The sequence below is a fragment of the Camelus dromedarius genome, chromosome 2 (assembly GCF_036321535.1).
Source record: "Camelus dromedarius isolate mCamDro1 chromosome 2, mCamDro1.pat, whole genome shotgun sequence".
NCBI classification, from domain to species: Eukaryota; Metazoa; Chordata; class Mammalia; order Artiodactyla; family Camelidae; genus Camelus; species Camelus dromedarius.
The window spans coordinates 41,142,724-41,166,550 of NC_087437.1; the positions used below are offsets into that span (position 1 = coordinate 41,142,724).

A 23,827-nucleotide genomic window follows, 5' to 3' on the forward strand; every position below is an offset into this window, starting at 1 on the left:
CTAACTGAGCCTACTCAGATCCAAATGTGTAAAGACTTGAAAACATTCATATAGATTTCTTTAAATGCTAACTCTTAGTTCAAACATTTGCCATCCTGCAGACAATGCTGCTTGGTCTATAAAACACACAGCAAAGTGAAAATTATTCCATTTTCTTGAGTCATATAAAAAGTCAAAACAGAAAATTAGGATTACGAAGTGATTTCTTGGCCCAAATACTTGGGCCAAGTCTATAATTAACTGGCTGACTGCCAAAATTCATTTTACTTTGTTCTTTGGTGACACAGCCAGTGAAAACGAATGAGCCACGAGAAGATAGGTTTGGGATGGGACAGAGAGTTATTTTTTGAATTTAAGCATTTAGTCACTGGGTTTTGACTGGCTGTTACTGGCTTAATTTTAATCTTTTCATACTCCAAATGTACTCATTTAATCAAATTTTAATTTGCTCTAAAAGAACACATGAATCAAAGTTAAATGTTAAAGTACATGGAATGTTTTTAAACAGAAATTTAAAAAATGAACAAATCAAATCCTGATTTAAACTCAACTGATCACCTTGACAGTAGAAGGCATTTGGGAGTCCATACGGCATTGCAAAGGACAAATTTAAAGCAACCCTTTTTTTATAGCTTTATGGATGGACAGTTGTCTGACAAATGCTACAGAAAGAACTATGAAGACTTCATTGGAACCAACAGAAAGTAGGAGAGTCTCTGTGTTACGGTAATGCCCCCCCAGTGAATCGCATCTCCCAGTGTCCACGTCCCTGGGTATTTCCTTTACATACTGACTGGGGACTTGGCCGTGTGACTTATGGTCCCAATGGGACATCAGCAAAGACGATGGAAGCAAAGGCTTCCAAAGAGCTTGTGATGCTGTCCTGAAATCACCAGTCAAGAAGTCCAGGATGAAAGGTACAGCTGACTCCATCAGCCCAGTGCAGCTGCATAAGTGAGCCCAGGTGAGACCAGCAGAACAATGTTTTAGCCAACCCAGAGGATCGTCAGAAATAATAAACCGTTACTCTTTCAGGCCACTACATTTTGGCATGCTTTATTATGCAGCAAAACTGAACTAAAGCCATCTCTATCATGGTAAATATACCGAATCCTAAAACATTTAAAAATGCAATCCAATCAAGAGTCGCATAGTCTGATTCACATCTTAAATACTGGTCACTTGGAGATACGTGATTGCAAGAAGTAGACTTGTTGGGCAGGATTGTTCCACCTGGCAGAGATGGGGGATTCTCCATCTTTCCCTTCCCCACAGTCCCTCCGGCTTTCATTGTAGGTAAATAGTTATTACCTCTTAGCTCACTTCCTCCCTACCTTCACCATAAGCAGAAAGGGTTGGCTGTCTTCACAAGGTCTGCATTCTTTGGACAAAGTACAATGTTTAAGAGATTCCCGGGGAAAAGCACATGTTTTGCAAGCCACTGACCATCAAACAGCAGCTATCTTGGGTTCTAAGGTCATTAAAATTAAACATTTCAGAGGGAACAAAGAGCTGCTTTTCATTTGACTATAAAACAATAGTTCTCTTTCTTTGGTTGTTAGAGGGGAAACAACTTAAAGTTGAAATGATGCTTGATCTACAGCAATGAAAATTATAAGCAACTGATCCAGGGAACACGGCCTGGCGGGCGGGGTTCAAAGGAGCAAGAAGCACTGATAACTGGGGACTTAGCGCCACTGGAAGAGGCAGACGGGTAAAGTTCAGGCCAGCAACCCGGGCTGACATTCCTTTGGCTCCCTGGGCACAGTCCAGTCCACAGGCTTCCCCAGGGCTGCGTAGCAATACCAGCTCAGCGGGAGTCTGACAAGTTGCGGGACAAACAATGGCTCATTCAGGGCTTCCTGCAATTGGCAACTCCACTCAGAACTGGCTAGCTTCTTTGCCATAAAGGGACTAACATTCTTAGTACCATTCCACCTTAATTATGGACTGACTCCTTCCTAAGGCTTTTCATGGGAAGGGAAACATTAAGGCTTTATGATCAAAAGCATTCCCTATTTTACTGATCAATAGTATACAATACAAATAGTCCTAACCTTCATTTCCAGTCTCTCCTTCTCTTTGACTAGCAAGAGAGAGTCCTCCTCTTATTATGAACACAACGAAGGCGAATAAAACAGCCTGCCCAAGATCCTTTTTATAGTCTCAGCAGAGGCCATGTGCTATTTCAGCTGCTCTTAAAAAGGAGCCTACTCGTCGTGAAAAATCGGAGGGAAGCAAACAGCATCAGTCACCACATAAAATCTGCTCAGATACTGTAAGGATACTGTTTATTTTCCAGCTTCTCTTGAGACCCCTACACCAAGCAGTAGGTGGGTGCAGCTTCCTGACTGTAGGAATACAGCTGGTAGAACTTTCTAGGCGAGCACAGAGCAACAGAGGTAACATGACTGTATTTCAGTGACCCTCCCTAATGCCAAAGACATAATTTCCTCATAAGAACGAGTCCTTCTGTAATTTGCCAAGTTAGGGAAGCCCTGCAGCTGGTCACTCTCTCATTTCTTTGGCAATTACTTTGTCTCAATAGTTCCCAGGGCACATTTCTTGACCTGATGCTAAAAATCACCTCAAGTCAGGCTGACTTCATGAAGTGGCCTCTGAAGTAATGGTCAGGGGTACTGCAACCAAATTTCTATTTGTAGTTTTCCCCCTACAATTTAACAACTGTCAAGTTAAGGTAAACTCAGTTGGCTTCTGGGTTGATTCATTCATTGATTCCCTGATTCATTCATTCACCTGTTCATTCATGAGCCCCACTTCCATACACTGATTTCTGTGAAAGGCTACTGAAGAAATAAAAGGCGTGTGTCCTGCCCACCAAAGCTTACAGTCTGGGTGGCCAGTCAACATAACTCTGAAGTGAAAAAAGAATGAAGACATGTTTTAGGAAAGCAATCATGACCATAGTAGGTGGGGGTTTTTCCCTTCACCTTAACCATCTTCCTTCCCTACCTTGCTCTGATGGGTTGAGATCCTAGTCTGGGTCCCAGAGCACTACCATTTCCAGGAGAATTCTTTCTTGCTAATGCTGGGGATATAGAAGTTGTTCTTTGAGGCACCTGAAAGAAAACCAGAGTTCAGAAATATTTTCCATAAAATAGCTTCCAGAGGAGACTGCCTGAAAAGCAGCCTACTCCTTTTCTACAATTTGCCAGGAGACACAGAAACTATCAGAAACAGGAAAGAAACATGTTTTATTTCTCAAAGAAATATTTAACTCTCTAAACAACATCAAACAAAAGAGTCACCTTTAGCAAACATTAAGGAGTACAGTCCTTAATTTTAAAGACAAATTTAGAAACAGACCAAACTAATTATTTTGATTCACTGGGCAAAAATAATTGACCTCCTTCATTCGCACAAGTGTGGTGGATACCAGAAATTTCTTTGGGGTATCATTAACTCAGCTGATTGTTGGAAATTGCATCAGATGAGAGCCATCCGGATAAACTGAGTTCCATTTTTAACTCAGAAAACAATTGATGAACAGATAAGGAGATTATAAAATCTGGTGAGAAACTAGGGTATCGGGCTAGGACTTGGGACAGAAGCCACACGTCAGTGAGCTCAGAGAAGCTACTGCAAGGGATCCTGAAGTGTTTCCACTTCCTAATCAACTTGCAGTCACAAATTAAAAACAAACCCCTAAACATTGTGCTTTGGAAGGTCAATATGCAAACATAATACAAAACAGGATTAATACTGAAAATCCTAGAAGGTCTTCAAAGAAAAAAAAAAAAACAAAAAAACTATGTGAGTACCAGTCAGACTGTGAGGTAGAGTGGGAAGATGTATCATTAGTTTATCAGGGGTCTAAGGTAGAATTCAAATACACCTCATTTTATGAAACATTTTTTAATGAAATAAAATACTGTTAATTGCGCCAACTGAGTTCAATATGAGGAAGAGGAAAAACTTACTTTATGAGACGTGACCAGGAAATGAAAGAAAAGATAACCTGTGACAGTTAGTTGAGCTAAACATTTGTCAGGTGCTTTAATTTTTATTTATTTTTGGAGGCTCTTTTAAAATGCGTTTGTATTTTGTACTAGATAGTTTTATAGCACATTTCACTTTTATTTATTTAATTGAAGTATAGTTGATTTGCAATGTTGTATTAGTTTCAGGTGTAGAAAAAGTGATTCAGTTACACACACACACACGTATATATTTTATCCCTCCCCCACCTTTCCCTTTTGTTAACCCTAAGTTCATTTTCTATGTCTCTGAGTCTATTTCTGTTTTGTAAATAAATTCATTTGTATAATTTTTTTTTAAGATTCCACATATAAGCGATACATATATTTGTCTTTGTCTAACTTACTTCACTTAATATGATAATCTCTAGGTCCATCCAAGTTGCTGCAAATAGCATTATTTCATTCTTTTATGGCTGAGTAAAATTCCATTGTGGTATATACATATATATATATAATCACATCTTTATCCATTCTTTTGTCAATGTACTAGACATTTTAAAATTGGGCTTTGTTTTAATATTATCGTTTAATATATTAAATGATATTTAACATTGATACAAATTCTGTTGGTTATTATAATACATTTTAAGATAAAGACCTAGAAAGACGAATCAGCCAAGTGAAGCAGAATGACTCTATCAGTGTTCCCGCCTGCTCAAGTTCAATATTACTACTACTCTTCTTCCCTTTTCATTTGCTAAACTGAAACAGCTGTAGAGAGAAAGTCTAATGAATTACTGAAAACCTAAAATCTTTGTATCAATCTAAATTTTTCTTGCAGAATTATAAACGTGTGCCTGTGCATTTTTAGAGCATGGACCAACACCCTCAAATGTTTCTCCAGCTCTTGTGTCTGTTCCTCTGCCCACCCTATTTTCCAGATTGAACTTTGCTCCCTAAAGGACCCTTCTTGATGGTATCTCTGCTTCCACAAGAGGAGGACACCAACGAAAAGAGCCACTATCTGCTAATTCCATTTTCAAAATAATGGAAATCCTGGTATAATATCCTTTTGAGAGGAAGATGAGGAAAAATACTTGAAAATCATTGGGTGAAAAGTTTTTTTTTTTTCTCCTGGGATCAACAATGGTATTGATCTCAGGAAACTGTGAGACATTCTGTTCAGGATGAGTTCAGGAGAAAGGGGAATCCTGAACTGGAAAGAATCTGAGGCAAAAAATTCTCCAGTATTTTGAAATACTTCCAGGTTGTCTGTAATGAGATGCATGGTCTCATTTCAGGACTTTTTTTTTTTTGAATATATAATAACTTGGTAGGGGCAAAAACTAAACAAATGAAACCAAACTCAGGGTTGTTCTGTCCAGTGGGATGACTGGTTATTTTGCCCTACAGTTTAATCCTCAGTAATTAATTAAGGTTGGAATTAAATTACAACGTGGCTCAGTAGGAATCTTCCTTAAGTGGAGCCAACTAAAATATTCTAAGTGCAATACGATCTTGTGAACACCTGAAACCTGGTTTCACTTTGTGTTATTAAAAATAGGAGTAAATAAATTTTCTACTTTTTATCTGGAAGTTTTAAATTTGTCCAGACAGAGATTAAGTCATCTATGGAAAATATCCATATTATTCTATTTCTTAATATGAAGAGTAAAAGAACAGTTTGGAATGCTTGGGGTTGAGAGTTCTAATCCTGGATACAGGATGTATGCTTCCAAGTCAATCAATCTACCTGAGCTTCCATTTCTTTGGGGAAAAGGGAGGTCAGAAGTGATAAATGACAATCCAAATCTTAGCTTGGGAATGAGAAGGGACCAAAAAAACACGAGAGGGGACGGTGCTTTGGTGATGTCATGGTCTTCACTATGAGGACAGGTCTGGAACAGGGGTAGTAATTAACAGTGATGACGATGACAGTGATGATGATAAAAACCGCGGTAACATTACCTTTGGTGGAATGTCTTCTTCCTGTCGTAACCAAGAGCTTCGGTCAAACTTCTCAATGCGAGTGGGGAGAGGAGGGTTTTCAGAGGTGGGATCCGAGTTCTGGCGCGGCATCTCAACGCGGTGAGAGGTCACGCTCAGAGCCTCCTGAAACCCAGAGAGGCCCTTCGTGGGCTGCTCGTGCACCGACTGGGAGGCGGTCAAGGCAGGTCCCTGGGATTTCACAGCTACCAGATGTGGGATCTAAGCAGCAAACCAGCATGACAGCAGCGTTACTGAGCAGATCAGCTAGGACCTTACTCGGCGGAAGGGAAGATAAAATCTGGGGGAGAAAGAACTGGAGCACAAGAGCCCACCACAGCTTCTATAGCATCCTTTTAAAAGCGCTCCCGAATTTCCCATTTAGAGCTGTAGGGCTGAACCTGGGTTCCTAGCAAAGAGTTAAACGATGGACTTGGGACTGCTGAGGAGTTGGTGAAGTAAGTGTGATGATAATAACAATAACATTTTTTGTGAAGATTTACTGACCAGCCAAACAATCTATTTACAAGCACTTCTCTTCTAACGTTACAAACTTCCTCCTTTAAACTTCCTAACGTTGACTTTAGAGAGTGCTCCATGAAACAAGAATTGCTCTGAATATCTTACTTCTTATGAACTCACTAAATCCACCATGAGACAGACACAATTATTTTTCTCATTTTACACATGAGAATGTACAGTAGAGAGAGGTTAAGTAACAAACTAGATTTCACAGCTAAACGTGCTGTTTCCGGATTGTAACCTACACATACCCCACGCCCACACATCTAGCAACTACACTGCCCTGCTTTCTGGGGACCTGGTTTTCACCTGTTAGGAGATCATGTATCTCTTGACACCTGGACGTTTCTTTCAGAGTTGTAAGCCTCACAATTTGGCATATGTTGATGCTGTTTATGCAGGGAAGACACGCAGTCTTTGGGTAAGAATGTGGCTCTTTAAGACAAATCATTAAAATCTAGAGTTTGGGGGACCCTGTCCCATTAGCACTGCTTACACTTTATTGTCTGTGCTTATGTAAGCCTGTCTCCTCCTCCATCACCAAGGTAAGCTCCCTGGAGACACGAGCCATGTCTGATCTCTTATCTCTGAGTCTAGCACTGTGCCTGCCATGTGGAAAGTGGCCAGTCAGTTTTGGCTGGGTACTTTCTAAATGAAACTTAATTCAACAAACATTAACCTAGTATCTGCTTTGTGCAAGGGACCTACCAGACCCTCTTTGGACTGAAATCTCAGCGCCCAGACTGCAGGGGGCATTTCCACAGCCTCTTCTACCAGCCTGGTCCAGTTCCTGTTGCCCTTGAGGTCTAACCCCTGGAGCAGCCCTGCCCCAGCCTCTTCAGACCTGCTTAGGTTTGAAATCTGGAATGTTATTAATTGTAGTTCAGAAAAAATTCTCAAAGTCCAATTTGGCTCAATGATCCCCTTCAGCCAGAATAGGACTGTAACCAATTGAATTTACACCAGTGTTAAATATAATTAAATGCATTAAACAAAGCTTATTTTAAAAATATGTAGGACAAAAAACAAACCTACTTTACAAGAGCCCCCAAAATAAAAATAAAAAATGGAAGCACTTGAAGAATGCTTAATCCGATTAGCTGCCACCAGGCTATCTACATCTTCACTTCTTAATCCCTTCATAAAGTTTCACAAGTTTTCCCTTTTTTATAGGGCAAAAGTACCCAAAAAGGTCAAAGTTAGGGGTTTTAAAAGAGGAGATTTGTATGTTAAAAGAGAAGTTTCTATAAAAATGTACCCCATGGATGGTTAGGTCTGGACTAATTGTATACAGATAAAACCAACCAAGGGAAAGACATGCTAAGCTGTCTAGTGCTGAAGAATCTTGGACCTCATAATCTAAAGGCAAACTGAAACCCAAGAATCCTCAATTGTATCACTACTCTGAAATTCAAACAGCATTCTGAAATCAAAAGTGACCTCAAAATATTTTGTGGAACTAGTAACACAGGTGGATGCCTGGCAGAAATTTAAGGCATCTGGGTGAAAACAGCTGCATTATCTTTATTTTTCATGAAATTTCATACTTCATTTCAATTCATATTTCATTTTTGGTATGCAAAATTTTAAAGATCCTCTAAAACCTCTAGAAACGTCCTCCTTATGTAAAAGTGGAGAAATCTTCTTTTCTTCTTCAAATAGCTTAAAACAGTGGTTCTCAAACTTTAAAGCACATCAGAATCACCTGAAAGCTGTTAAGTCACAGACCGCCAGGCTGCCCCACCCCTAGAGTTGCTGACCCGCAGATCTGGGATGGGCCTGAGAATCTGCATTTCCACCAGGTTTCTGGGTGATGCTAGTGCTGCTGCCAGGTGACCACACTTTGAAAACCACTGGCTTACAAGACGCCATTTCACTTAACCCAGTCCATTTCATTTTTTCCAGTTTCAGGCTCTTGCCAAAATCCCAGGGAACAAAAGATGATAATCTGTGTATATCAAAGGTCTATACAAATTTTAGTTTTAGTAATTTTAACTAAAAGGACGTTTGTTCTGACCTGGCGGGAACTCCTATGGGTCTCCAGAGAAGCAAGTTTACCAAGAACTGATTTTGTGGGTGGCTCAAAGCTTTTTTCTTTCTCATCCTCCCTTTATCCTTCACATTCAGTGGGGCCTCCTGTATTAACTAGAGATTCTGTATTAAAAGCCATCCTTTGGCTGGTCCTTTGCCTGAATCCATGTTACAATTCCCTGGACTTTTATTAGGTTTTATTAGGTAACTGCACATCCTGTTGAAAAACCCAGTGGAAGGGAGGGAGAATGTACCTGGGGATCGACTGGTCTGAGCATGGGGGGTGTCCGAGCAGGCTGAACCCCACTGATGCTGAAGGACTCCGACCTCGGGGGCAGGTTGGGGTCCGATATCCTGTTGGCAACCTTGTGGGGCATGGCAGGTGAACTCTGCCGGTTGAGCCTTGATCGTTCTTCTACCTAGAAGCAAAAAAGAAAAAAAAAAGAATGCCTCGATGCTCACCAGACAGAAGCCGATTTACTTCCTTGTAAGGATTTGGTGTAGTCAGCTGCACAGCCATTTTGTGTCCCCCTGATCAATTCATTAAAAATAAACCCCAAACTTCCCATGTCTGCTCTGCATCGAGAATTTGCAAAAAAGCTTTTTTTTTTTTTTTTTTTTTTTTTGTCAGAGTAAATACAGGCATGAAAAACACACAGAACACTTAAGACATCACCCTTCCATCACCCATTATCTTGTGCTCTTTTGCTGGCTGGGAATTTGGGACCTGCCTATGAGTGTATCTTGCGTCAGTGGGAGTACCGTCCTGCCGGATGGTCACAAAGCCGGGACCAGGGAGGGAGCGAGGCAACTATGGGGGCACCACGACTGCTGGGGGGAAACAGAAAACTGCCTTGAGTTGACTCATGGGAAAGGGGGGGCCACCCGGGAGGGCTAACAAGAGGATGAGGCTGAGTGCACCGCCTCCACTTCGTCACATGCTCTCCTGGTGGGCAAGTGGGTGTCTCAATTAATGAGCATGGCCTGACTTAAATAGATTTCCTGGGTCATTTTCTTTTTCTCTCTTAAGGGCCTTTTCTCTTCAGTTGTCTCTCCCTGCTCTCTACACTGCATTCCTTCCACTTCCAGCCTGGGCTTCCCGGCCCTACCATCTCCTCTTCCCCCCGCTTCTCCACACTCAGCCTTCATTCTTGTGTCTCCTCCTCTCCGTCCTCCAACCCTCTCTCCTCTCTGGACGGTTCATGTCCTTGTCCTTTCCTTTCTTGCAGAGTCTCTCTCAGCCCAGAGGGGATAACTGATCAGAGTGCTTCCCAGGGAAGGCTCCCAGGACGAGGGAAGGCCCTCTTTACAGGTAGAAGTTACCCTCAGTTGCAGCAGGCAGACTGCGGCACAGGAAAAATTAAAGGAAAATTTAGATAAACAAAATGTACCCTGTAAGACCTGATTTACAATCTTCAACAACCTCAAGAGGTCTAGCACTTTTCTTCCAGATCCATCTTATCCTGTCCTTTACTTCTTTAGGGTCAATTTGACAGCTGTAATTTCCACACCGACCAGGGCAAGGCGCCCCACCCCGATGTCCCTTAACTCTCTTCTGTAGACTTGCTACGTGTGTTGCAAGAGTCTGTCAAGGAACTCACAGGAAGGTCCTCAAGACACATTTGTATGTAGCAGCTAAGAGTCTTCATTCCTTTTACTGCCTGATTTGAAATACAAATTCAAAAGAGCTATTCTCTCCCACCCTCCCCCCATCCCATTTTGACTCTTTTTGGAGGCAGACTCAGTCTCACATAGTCTGTTTTTTTAAGCTCTCATATTAACCACAAACATGCTAAGGTGTTAAGATGTCCTACAGGATAGAAAACCACCCTTCTGCCTCTACTTAGGGTTGCTCTGAACACCTCTTCTCCCACCATGGCTGTGCAGGGTACACCCAATTGGCATCCAGTTGACTTTGGTTTTAAAATTCCACGTCCCAGAAGCTTACCACATACCAAATAAGATTTGCTGCAAAAAGCCAGGAATAGAAACCAGAACATGTATACTTTGTGCATGTTTGTGTGCAAAGTATTACACCAGCAATGATCATTTGGCTAGCGCATTGAGCAAAAGGGGAAAAAACAAGCCAGCTTTGAGGTAAGACCACAAAGAAGAAAACGTTCTGCAAAGACAGCCCTATATAAACTGACACCAAGGCACGTAACGTATTGCTTTTCCAAATACTAGACTCTCTGAAAAGAAGGTGCCTATTTCCAGACCACTGAAGTGAGTCAAATAATAGCTGTTTTCTTAGATCATTAATAGATAAATCACACGTATGAGCACCCTCACTACCTGAACACTCACCAACCAAACCATTGCTGTCTGAGGTCAGGAATCTAAGAGGTTCAAACTCGTTTTCGGATTATTACTTGGCTATCCAAACTACAGCCACTTATTAATCGATATTTAAGAACCAAATATTGTAAGAGACTGAAGAGTACTTGTCATTATTTTTTTTTAGCTGTAAAACCTCCTCAGACTGTTTTAACCCACATTCAGAGACAGTACATTAAAAATAATAGTTAAAAAAATCTGTTCCCTAAGACTACATTTTGAACAAAGAAACCATTTTTGAGGTAAAGAATTCTTTTGGCAACTGCCAGCAACAAGGCTCAAGTAAAGGAAGCATCCTTGCCTCTAATGGGACCACGGGCCACGTGGCCCTAAAGCTGTCGTTAGAAATGCACAGGGCACAAAGGGGGGTGCTGCTTTCCACGGGCAGTAAATGAGTTTAATTAGTCATTGAGATATAATGTACTTCTGGTAACATTTCCTATGCCTTCTATCAGTTAGTTAACACACTAAATCCTACCATTAGTACGTTTCAGTTTGTACCATTCTGAAATATAGGATGTAAATAATCTATTGTTTCATTCTGAAGATTATTTCCAGCTGAGTCCAATGTGGTGAAATTTCCTGGGTTGGAGTTGCTTGAAGAAATTTGAAAACCTATGTGACAAGTGTAACAGTGAGGAATCAGGCTACTCTATCTTAAGAAAATCTTTTCTCAAAGTCTTTAGGATGATATTACTGCCTGTTGCTTTTACACCAAAAGAATAGCATGAGTATTGGAGCAAAGACATCAAATCAAATATCCTAATGACAGTTTAAGACGGATGGGGGGGAAGCTATGTAGCATGTCCAGGAGCAGGCCCTTCTGGTTATTGTGATATTGGGAAAATGCCTGCCTCCTGACCCACCACATCTTATGTCTACAAGTTGAATAGTGAGTGAGCAAAAAAGAAAGTGTTTTTTTTTCCTCTCCCAACTTAAGAATATATAAGGTTGAAAACTGGGTTACAATCAAGATATGTTTCAATCTGTCTTTCATGAAACTAAAAAAAAAAAAACAAAAAAACTATTAGCTAAGCCTCTGCCCCAACCTCCTGCTGCCAAGAAAACGTAAAATAGCAGAAAAACCACCAGAAAAGACTGTGCTAGTAGCATCAGACATAGTGGCAAGGTGCCAGACCATGACAACAAAAGATATGTATTACAAAGGATCGCATACTTGATGAGATTATCAGTGAGTATAGAGAACAATCTTAGGAGAGTCTGATTAATTTTACTATAAAATCGTTTTTTTTTTCCCCTTGAAAGGTTTATTTTAATATCAAAACTAAAGTAACTTCGGAGAGGTTTGGATCCCCTCTGCAGAAATGCTATACTATTTATTACAGCATTACAGGGAGAAAGAAAAAAATAACTGTGGTCTCAGAAATAAAATTCTGCTCCAGGCAGGGCTGTGTCGTCTATTGGGAACTACGGGAGCGATGTCTAAAGCCTTTGAGATATATAAACGCTGCATAAACACAGAAGGCCTGACAATAAGTGTGTTGATTGCAAGATTTCAAAATAAATTTTCAAAATAAATAAAAATACATTGAAACACATATATGTGTAAACATTCTATCAGTGTCAATTGTTAAATTGTTTTGTACATTTGAAAATAATTCATAGCTTCCAATGTCTCCCTTAGCAATAATGAATATCTGCTAAGAGAAAATTTCAAAACAAAATTACAGAAGTAATGTTTAAAATGTTGACAACAAAAATATATTTACTGTGTCATATGGGTGCATTTTAATAATACTTTCTATGATTGTAGGGTCCATGGAGTTTCTCCAGGTCTTAGAAAGCCGTACTTAAGAGCCAGTATGTGGTGGATGGAATACAACCATATGGGAAATTACTTTCTCTCTCTTTTTTTTTTCCCAACTGAACAAAACAGTTTGATTATATGTCTTTACTAGCAATGCTGGAGGAAGAGAAAGAAGTCAACAAACAACCTTTAAGTCCTCATTAGGTACTCTGACCCTGCACTCACTGGTCGCATAAAGAGTTGAGTCATGCTGTCTTTTGGCAAAACCACTGGGCAAGACTGGGGCTGTCCCTTCTCCGGGGCACCTCTGAGGACGGGAGACTCTCATTCATAGAGAATGCTTATAATGCAGTCTTGCCTAAGGAGATGGGTCTGGACCACTTTCCTAAGATACTCTTAACCAATGATTCCACAGAAGAGTATAGCTCTTCAGGTGAATGGAGCACATAACTTAAAAGTAATGAGGCAAAAAAAAAAAAAAAAAAAAAAAAAGGGTGTGGGAGGGTATAGCTTAAGTGGTAGAGCGCTTGCTTAGCATCCACAAGGTCCTGGGTTCAATCCCCAGTACCTCCTCTAAAAATGAATAAATAAGTAAAACCTAATTAGTGCCCCCCCCCAAAGGAATGAGGCAAATCTTTAGCAAGTTGAGATGGGAAATGACAGTGTGCAGCTCTCACCAGGGAGAGGGAAGCGGAGGAGATGGGAATGCACGTGAACTGCTCATGTGAAATCCAAGCCAGACACAACAGAGACAGAACACTTATCCCTGCGGGCAACCATGGCCCTGGGAGCAAAACGGAAATACATTGAGTATCATAGTTCGTACGCATTTGTTCAGTGCCTACGGTTTCCATGGCACCTTCATATACGTGGTTGCCCACAATCCTCCCAACTCTGAGACAGGAAGCACCGATGGGGAGGCTGCACTTCATCATGGTGACCAGACTAACCAGGGCACACAGCCACAGGAAGTGGAATGACTGGAACTCAAACAACCTCTTTCCCGTTTCCTGCCAGGTCTCTCTTATGCTAAATCTTAAGAGAGAGAAGCAGAAACTGGAGAGAGATGGGAGTAGAACTGTAAACTCTCTAAATAGTCATTTGCGACCTCATATATAAAACGAAAAAAAGCAACACATGTAAAGCAGAGAACACAAGTGGAGAAGGAGTTTTTAGGTAGAGGGATTTCAAAGTCCAATGGGTTGATGGGATATAAAGAGACATTTTGGCCCATTATTTGCCAAATAAAACCATGGCCAGATGACTGGCATGCATCACCAAGAAGGATCATGATGGAGTGTTAAAAAAAAATTAAAATACAGTCTCACGCAGTACTCTTGTAGACAGAGCATTCTGTCACTGCAGCATGGGGGTAAACGTTTTTTAAAAAATTATTGCCAGGCCCAGACAATCACATGTCATTTAAGCAACAGGAATTTGCACCATTATAAAGAAGGGCATTATTAAAAAAAAAAAAGGGATATCCATCTTTATAAAAGTGCCAGTGTGTGTGTTGGGAACTTCAAATTTTGCCGATGTTTAACAGATGTCATATTGATGTTTTCACAGAACAAATCTGACTTCCATTCCAATCCAGAGATGGTAGAGCATTCAAAAGGAGTGAGCATGCCCCCAACTCCTCCTTTGAATAGAGGCATTAATTTTTCCTTTCTGGTTGACATCTGAGAATCAAAGTCAATGTGCCTTTTAAGACAACTAGAATACTGAGTAAAAGGGGAGGGAGAAGAGCTCAACAAGATCTGCCAAAATAATCGCGGATTTTCATTTGTTCTTACTGCATCCGACAAATTAATAAGAAAGGTATTGAGAAATGTGATGATGACTTACGTTTTACAAAGTGAAGCGACAAAAACCAGGGAGATGAAACCTTATGATGATATTCCATTGCTAATGAAAAAATGCTGATTTGCAATAAGGAGCAGAAATAAGTGGATGGAAAAGTAATCAAAGCAGGAAAAAGCATCCTGATGAAAGGTATAGAGCTGAGTTAGAAAACAAACACTGTAGCAGAATACAGAAGAGGCTGCTGTGGGTGGAAGACAGCAGGGTGGTGTCTTCAATGGCACACGGGGCAAAAAGCCCAGACCCTCTATCACAGGAGACCAGGCATAGCTCTGCCCACTCTTCCGTGGTGAAGGTATTTCACATATATACCCTGGCAGAAGATGCATTTGAAAATGACAATGGTCGCTTTTATTCCACCTCCAAAAGAGAGGTTAACCCAGGTTCTTTTATCAGTTGATAATTGAGATACCGCTGAGCTACAAATTCTGTCCATACCTCGAGTCTTGAAATGTATTTTACTGTTTGCTACTTTCAGCCCTACCCACCTCTCTATTATAAGAAAAGAAAACTGCAAATAAAGCTCTAGAAGAAAAGTTCATACATTGCTGATCAGAAGCATTGAAAGATCAAGAAGGTAAGGATCCTCACACTCCTTTTTATTTCCATTTTAAGAAGTGGGTGTAAAAAAATGATGAATTAAATTAAGGCAGTTATTTGCTCTTATTTGTATACCAGTTGCTCCAGTCTCCAATTTAGCACTGTCACTCATTCTATCATCTAAATGTTTCATCTTTTAAAATATGAACACCCACTCAAAGACTTGGGAACTGTTCCATGAATAGATAGGTGGTTAGCTGGAAGTTAGATTATGTTAACCACACCATGGAGGATAGGATTAAGTATGAAGTCCTAAAAAAATGTTTCTACCTGTTTAGAAGTACACGAAGCCCAAAGAGCACTAGCTGCTAAAAAGCCAGGAACCTTGGAAGACGTCACCCACCAGAGGTGGCCCAGATTTAGGACAGCTGGGGAACCTCCCATTGGGGGTGCTCGATGACACAGCCATGCTGTTTGCACACCCAACGGCTATGTTTCCTTTACTGCTAGAAGCCTGTCTGGGAAGCATAGGGGAATTAGGAGGTCTAGAAAACTGCCTTGATGACATCTGCGAAGATTTGTCCCCAGGAATGCCACAGCTTCTAAAAGCTGGGGAACTGTGAATTAGTTCTGAACAGAGGGGATAGGCCAGGAAATTTAACGATGAGGACAAATAGTGACTAGAAAACAATGATGTCAAAACGTTTAAGTTCAAATTAGAACTTGCTGGGTAGAGGTGGAAGGAAGTAAGTTCCAACTCCTTTCTGGTACATTTGCGCCTGAGGGAGCTGCACGGGGGACAGAAGAAATTCTGCGATGCTTTGCAAGACATCACAGTCTTCTCCAATGTGATCTGTAGGTGTCTCTGCTCTAAATTCATGCTTGGGCTGGGAGCGCTGAAAGCCAGGTGGTCACACACCCAGATGAGGTCATTCAACAATGCAGCACTTCTCAGAGGAGTCGAGGTGCTTGCATGAATGCATGAATTCACACCCTGCCTGCCCCGAAGTCCACATGAGTCTCTCGGGCCCTCCTTACTTGCAGTAATGGACAACTGGGGGCTCATCACTTTGGAGATGTTGGGAGATGACACACAGATGACCTGAGATCTTAACTCTCGACTGGGGCTACATCCTTGGGAGTGAGATTGCTTTATTGATCTCACTGTGGTCCTTGAGGCTTCCTGAGGCTTCAGTTGATGTTCAAGATCAAGTCTAATAGGACAAACTGGTCCATCTTTCTTCCGTGAGTGATGCTCAATCAGGAGTCTTGATCTGGAATCATTCATTTCTGCAGGTGCTACTGGCATTAGCTTAGTAGAGGCTAGGTTTTCAGCCTTCTGAACACCTGCCACGATGAGGAGCTGTGAGTCTGGCTTAGCTGAGGGCTTCAGCTTGGCATGGCTAGAAAATGGTTTAGCAGTGGAGGAAGGCGGCACATCTCTGCCAGCCAGGAAGCAGGTCAGCTGCTGTTTAACAGCATAGAGATTCTGCTTAGCTGGAAGAACAGGCGGGTTATTAGGGGCCGGTGCTGTACCTGGGAGCAGGATCACAAAACTGAATACTGACCTCGGTGAAAGGGGCCTCTGGTACAGACACAGGTAAATACAAATCGCACTTACAGACTCTAAGGGAAGATGATCAAAAGTGTTCTTTACGATGAAACAAACGATTTTCTCTGCAGATTTAGTTTTTAAGTTTTAAAAGAAAAAAGTTATTAGTTTTGTAAAACTAGTAAATGACCATTATAAAGGATTTAAACAATACATAAGAGTACAAAAATTTTTTAAAACCTTGTAGCTTCTACTTTCCATAAACAACCATTATTAACATTAGGACAACATAATTTTAAGCATTTTGTATATATTTCTATGTGTCAGATAGAATAGAAAACAAAAAAGAAAAACTTATAAAAATAAAATCTTATATAAGAAATCTGGTTCTGGTAATATAGTAGTCTAGATAACTTGAAATAAGCTCTAGCAATAAATACCTGAAGATACTAGAACAAAATACAAAGTAATATAAAACACCCTTCTAAATGACGAGTTATGCTCACAAGAAAATAAAGGAAATCACTAGGTGCCACATTAATGACAGAACTGAAAAGCAGGGTGTTGAGCACATGAGTTGACACACTGACTCCCTGGAAGGGTTGTTGATCTTGGCTGGAGTTATTTTGTTGTGTGCCTTACTCATTTCATGATCAACCGTTTTTTCTCTACGATCCAAATGATTTTTAATTAGATTTTAAAAAATAGCTTATCACAGAGTCAAGTTGCCAAAAACCCTTCCTTAGTCTAGCCGTTGAAAAAAGTAAGGACCATGACTTTGGAAATATTTGCAAAAGAAATATAAATGACCACTCATCCTGTAACTGAAACACAACCACAAGTCTGGGACCAACTGTGCGTTCGCCGGTATCACAAAAGATCATGGAATGTTGGTGACAATACTAATGATCAGTTTCAGGGTCTAGGGATGGACAGGAATGATCCTACCTAGAATTCGTTATCTTCAATCACATCTTCCACGGCGAAGTCACTAAAAATCCTCATGCCACAGACTCAGTTGCGTTCCAATAAGGAAAAGGATTTTCTACTTCCTATTGTTACTTACAAAAAGAGCCACAAATGGATTAAGGTGCCTTGCCAATTCTCTATGGAAATAATGTTATGGTTCTTCCCAAAACAAAGGATGTGTGTCTCATGAGTAATTCTTTTCCAACTTGATAGCACTAGTTTAACTCTACTTCTACTGGAAAAACTCATTACGGCCGAGATCCCAGCCAACAGGGCCTGGCTGTACACGCCGCTTACTTACCTCCTTGGCCCATGCTGGTTTCTCACTAGGACTCATCCCTTCTTTGTAATGGTACAGGGGCTTCTTCTCCACGGGCCTCTGCTCCTGCCGCTGATGCTGAAGGGAAACCAGGTAGTCTCTCTCTTGCTTGAGCTGTCTCTGTAGTCTTTCTGCTTGTCTCTGTTCTTCCAACTGTTTGCGCTTATATTCCTGTCCAGATCAGGAAAAGGGAGCAAAGAAAAGGCTAAATCACCATACAGAAACCATGTGTCCGTAGCAGTGAAGCATGCAATGGAAGCAGAAGAGATGATAAATAACAAAGGGCCTTAATACCGACAGAACCACAGGAGGATATCAGGATGTGCCGCAGAGATACGCTACAGCCTCAGGGTAGCATCTACACAGAATGCGACATTTAATGAAAACATGAGTTCTACTGGCAACCCTTACAGAACACCACCCTTTGCTAAGTGACTTGCCCCTGATGAATTGCAACCAAGAAAGTGGCAATAATAAGGACCTTTGGATGGTCAGCACAGAACTCCTATAAGGAGACATCCACTTCCTGGCTTAGTAATTAAACCATTCAAACATGTACAATTAAGTACAAAGATAAATAAGTAGCTAGAGATATTGCCTAAATCATCTTTTGTTTAACAAAACTTGGACCCACAAAAGCCATTAGCAAGCTTATGTACAGGCTGAAAAATATCACAGTGCCACTGAATAAAAAGTTCAGTTAAAAAAAAACAAAACAAAACTGGATACACCAAGAAGCTCATTTGGAGAGCAGGGCAATAATAATAAAAGAGTACTTCAAGTGGAAGCCGCATGAGCAGGGAACACACAATGTTCCCATCGTAAGGGTAAAACTCATAGTCTGCAAATGAAATATGACTACAGAGCTGAGTGGGTTCTCATGGAAGAGGTGCACTTTGCTGTGATTGTATTCCAGCATGTTGCAAATGACCTTAAAAATTACTCTGCAACAAATACAGTGGGTCTCAAAAATGGTCTGAACTTATAATAAGGCTGGATTCATGTTAAGGCTTCACGAATAGATGGAGTTAATAAAGAATTCATAACAAGTGTATTAAATGTGTTAAAACCCAACACAATGGGTCAGGAAACGTATTACGTTTTAGATTTTCAAGGTCCATGAGGCTTGGAAGATCCCTTGTTCCTGACTGGCATGGAAGACAAAACACCCACACCCACAAACACACACCCACACCCACACACGCGCGCGATGCACCCTGAGCAGGTCAGCTGGCTCCGCTTTCCCATTACCAGAAGTAGAGCTTGTTCATGCAGTAGCTGCTGCTGCAAGATCTCTAACTGTCTCTGCTCCTCCTCTAACTGTCGCCTGATGTACTCCTGCAGAGGTAGGCAGCAGAGAATTCAGAGGAACACAACAAGAGAAAGAGAGAGAGAAAAAGAACCAGTAATTTCAAAGGTGACAAGAGCTGCCAGGGAAAGTGTGGAAGGAAGAAGGGGGAAAAAAAAACACCCAGACACCTCCTCTCTTACAGGAAAGGCACACGGCACCGAAGCCAAAGCATTTCAACGCAGTCAAAAGCACAAGCCCTCCAGCTGCGCAGCTCGGCGCGTGGCTGTTACTATTTGGTTTTGATAACCCAGCTGTATTTTAAGGCTTTTCATTACAGGCTTCCTCTTTATAGGCTACCTGGAATTCACAACGCCATAAAGTCCAGAGGCTCCTGTGCGAGCAGCAGGGATAAAATGATGATTGAATGCCACCCTGCTCTGTCTTTGTAACGAAACCATCCTGCAGTTTCATTGCACTGTCAGAATGTGATTCTAACAGAGAGAGAGTGGGGTCTGCATCGATGGCTCAAAGTCATGGAGCCCAGGGCTGCAGGAGTAGGAAAGCTCTTCGAAAGCCATGAAAGAGCAGGACTTGGCTCATGTATCATGCTTCAGTGCTACCTTCAAAGAAAACACCCGGGGTTGGGAGAATCACAAGATCGAGGTATGTCAGGGGGCTCTGGCCTGGGTAGGAAGCCAGGCTGGCCGGGTGGGCTCTGCCAAGGTTGTGCATTTGACTTCTTGAATAGGTGGGAACAGTTGCTTGAGAAAGAGTAAAAGCCTGCTTAAACTGAGCAGACCTCAGAGAAGGTGACCCACACCCCAGAGAAGGCTGGTGCTGGTGTTCACGCGGGGGCCATCTGCGGGGCTCCCCGGCCCCAGCTGTACCTGCTCGTGCTCCGCGCGCCTCCTCTCCTCCTCCCGGCGCATCTGCTCCTCGTAGTGCCGCCGCTGCTCCCTCTCCTGCTGCTTCCTCAGCTCCTTCTCCCGCCTCTGTTGCTGTAGGGCGACAAGCAGACAAGCATGAAGGAAACGGGCACTGATGGGCGGTGTTGGGGAACTGGCAGGGAGACTGTAGGACTGTGGATGTGAGCTCTTCACGAGGGATGCCTGTCTGCTCGCCCAAAGGCTCCTTGTCTGTGCTATTGGGGGACACACTGGCCAGGATGGGGGTGACAGAGAGCAATTCAGTGTCGTGCAGAACATGCTGTTGTCTACCATGCAGGTAGACTCCCCAGGTTTATACATCTCCCAAAATGTCCCCATTCAGTGCGTTCTCCCAATTGGCTGATGTGGGTTTTCTAATCAGGGGTAGGTAACACTGACAAATAATAAGTTACTTATTATATATTATCAAACTTATTATATATTATCAAAACTGGAGCTTTAGGCTTTAAAGCACATTTGCAATGTTCACGTCATTCAATCTTTTCTACACCACATAGGGCACACGTATCATCAAGAAAGCAAAAACCAGAGAAGTGAAGTGACATATTCAAGGCCATACGGTAATTGTGGCTGAGGGTGCAACTGAACTCACTGACTCCCACCCAGTCCACTCCCCTTTCTGATACACTATACTGCCTTTCTTGATTTTCTGGAGTCTTCACTTTAAAGTGTCGATTTCAACTTGTAACTCAAGGAAGACCTTAAGCTCAGGAGCCATCATCATCTCATTGTAGCTCCGCAGTCATTGTAGCTCCGAAAGTGGACTGCGTGATAAACGCCTCTCATGCCTTATCTTATTTGACCTTCACAAAAAATCTTCTCAGGTAGGTATTACTGTTATCCCCCATTTAAAATGAGAAAATGGAGGTGCAGAGAGATTAAGTAGTTGTTCAAGATCATGCCCACATTCAAGGTCAAACTCAGTAAGTGGTGGAGCTTGATCTCAAAGCCAGGCAACGTGACTCCAACCTGAGCTCAATCAACAGAGGAGATAAGGTGGCATCAGGAGCATTATGATTAAGCCCAGCCTTCGTTATCCTCTCAGTCAAGGAGAACATCTTAGGAGCAGTGACAGGAGCCAGTGTTTCTCAAGTAGGGTAGCACCATTCCCTGATCCCTGCTGCATCTGGCATATAGGGGGGCCTGTGGGAGTTTTTCTGGTTGTCTCAGTGACTGGGGGTCATGACTGGCACTTAGCCTGAGGGGCCAGGGATGCTAAACGTTCCACAATGTGCAGGATGGTTGTACATTGCAAAGTGTTTCCCCGTCCTGCACACCAGGAGGGCCCCTTTTGAGAAATGTTGCAGGCCCTTTGTGTCAGAGCCGTGTGCTGGCATTAGGATTTCTTCTTCCTCAAACAGGAGGTTTGGAGGGGACTCATCAGAAGGTCCATTACCTCATAAATGTCTTAACAGCACTTCACTGCCTGGCTGAGGAAGCATGAGGTATTCAAAATAAAAATGAACTGTGACTGTATCATACTGATCAGTTAGCTCTAAAAAACCAAGGAAACAGCTTTTGAGTACAAAAGCTCTGTCACAGCCTCGCTAGCCCAACCACAGATACTCAAAGCTCCAGAGAAACCCACAAGTGAGAAGGTCTTCCTGATTCTTGGGATCTGCTGTCTTCCAACAACCTCTGAGGTTTGGGAGATAAGCTGCAACTTTCGAGACTCAATGTCTATTACTTCCAGGTCAACAGATACTTGCGCATCTGATGAGGAGAAGCCGCTGGAGGACTTTGACCATCAGATGCCATGGCCAGAGGGCTTCTACCCACAGCGAGATGGGCAGGCCTAGATGCTGAAGGTCAGGGTGAGGTCATTCTACGGGCCCAGGCAGAAAACACTCAGGCACCCATGAGCTAAGCAAAGACAGCTTATGTTCATAATCACTGCTGAGACACAGCCGAAAGGAAGAAAAACTACAAACTATCCCAATTTCCGGTTATTCCAGAGGACCGTAGTGGATACCAACTTAGAAGTAGAAATGAGAATTAGGCCAAAATAAAATGGGCAGAATTCAGTGACTGGGGTGTGTGACGGTGAGTGGTGAGTGAAGTTTCTGGCCAGGAGCATGGAAGATGGTATGATACAGAGGAAGAAAAGCAGGTTTGGGGAAGAGAATGAGGGGTAGGCTGGGGGAGAGAGATGAGTCAAGTTCCAGACATGTGATTATTTGTTTTACAGAAAAATAATACAGGAAGATGCAAGTATAAAACATCATCATAGGAACCGACTGAGTAATTTGGATTACAGACCCAAAACAGAGATATTTCCAACACTCAACCAAAGTGAATCAATGCCAGCACAGAGAATAAAATAATTATGTGTACAGATCTGGCTCCTGGAAGGAAACAGCCCTAATTAAGCTAACATTCCAAGTTTTTTACTCCCACCATCAGTCTCCTTCTTGAGGGAAAAAAATATATAATCAAGGCTTTTAAAGATTTAGCTGATTTTTATGTGAAGGATTTGTACATTTTCAACCCCCTTTCCAGGAATCGATACCGTTTTATAATTACATGCCACTCAGGTCCCTGTGCAAGGTGCACACACTATTGATTGCAACTCAGGAGGGTCTGGGCTTCCCAAGTATTCTGGAGTTTCTGAGAAAGACATTCAAAAGTGACTAATAATTAATAATGATCTCACTTGGATCAGCTGCAACTATGGCATGGAGGCATCTGCCAGGGCTTTGGCTCCTGTGGTGAGGCTGGAAAAATAAATCACTTCCCCAGCCTCCTGATGGCACCTTGCCAGTTTCCAGCTGTGGTGTCTCAATGCTAATTCCTTTCCTGGAAAAATGTTTGCTCTCTCCCCTCCTGGATGTGGGGCTGTTTGAGGGGACATATCAAATCACATCAGAAAAAGACCAAGTCCCTGGCCTCTAAAAGACACCTTTACAAAGCTCTGATGACTCTTGCTAGGAATCTGAGGGCATGGCTGGGTTTGATCCTCACTGGACCCCCAGCCCCTCACGCAGGGCCTGGCACCTGGCAGGTGCACAGATTTGGTGACTTGAACTGAATAAGAAACTTGGGGCAAAAGAAGACAATACAGAATCACCTTAATTTGGGTAGGGGGCGGTTTTCCCTCCTATCAGTATAATAGTTTATACTATACTGTGCCTTATGTTATGGCTATTTGAGATGTCTTATCTAGTCTGCAATCCAGGTTGTGGGCAGAGAACAATCATTCTACGCTGGCTTGTAATCTCCCACTCCATCTCATAAGGGGCCTGATCCCGTCGATGTCTGTTGCCTCTCATACTGCAGACTGGGTGTCAAGAGGAGAAAGACGTGCAGAACCTCAGACCACCCCTTCACCCTTCAGTGCCTTCCAAGACCAGAATATTTGTTATGCTGGACATAGGCAAGGCCTGGAGTGCTTCTCTAAAAAGAGAAAAATGATTGGCACTGGCGTGGGGTCTATTTTCCATCTTAGAGAAAGGCAGGAAAATAAAGTAAGGGAATAAGAGTCCAAGCTGGCAGGAGTAGAAAAGGGAAGAATCAAATAATATTTCTAAATGTCAGTGAGTTATGCATAAATATGACAATGGTCCTGTCAAAGACAAACAGCTTAAACCAACTGCTCTAGAACTTTTGGCAGATATCACCTCCCCCACCCCCATGTACTGAACTGCCTAGAAGTACATTTCCATCCACATCTTCTTGGAGGCATCTCCAAAAGTTATATCACATAAAATTAGACATTCAGTGAGTTATTATAAGTGTCTTAATTTTTTTCCTGGTTGGGGGAT

At 42.1% G+C, this 23,827-nt stretch overlaps 1 protein-coding gene across 8 annotated transcripts in view; it reads right to left on the minus strand.

Moving 5' to 3' along the window:
* Window positions 1-23,827, minus strand: part of TNIK (TRAF2 and NCK interacting kinase) — a 362,919-nt gene that overhangs the window by 55,167 nt on the left and 283,925 nt on the right. For 5 of the 8 annotated variants that reach the window (XM_031451107.2, XM_010976290.3, XM_010976289.3 and 2 more), the window contains exons 13-18: window positions 20,007-20,117; window positions 19,080-19,166; window positions 17,811-17,999; window positions 8,735-8,899; window positions 5,910-6,149; window positions 2,974-3,080 (exon numbers count right to left, since the gene is read on the minus strand). In XM_031451107.2, coding sequence (XP_031306967.1) covers window positions 2,974-3,080; window positions 5,910-6,149; window positions 8,735-8,899; window positions 17,811-17,999; window positions 19,080-19,166; window positions 20,007-20,117 — 899 coding nt within the window. The remainder of the gene's footprint in view (window positions 1-2,973; window positions 3,081-5,909; window positions 6,150-8,734; window positions 8,900-17,810; window positions 18,000-19,079; window positions 19,167-20,006; window positions 20,118-23,827) is intronic. The other 3 variants (XM_010976292.3, XM_010976296.3, XM_010976297.3) reach the window with 1 other exon arrangement.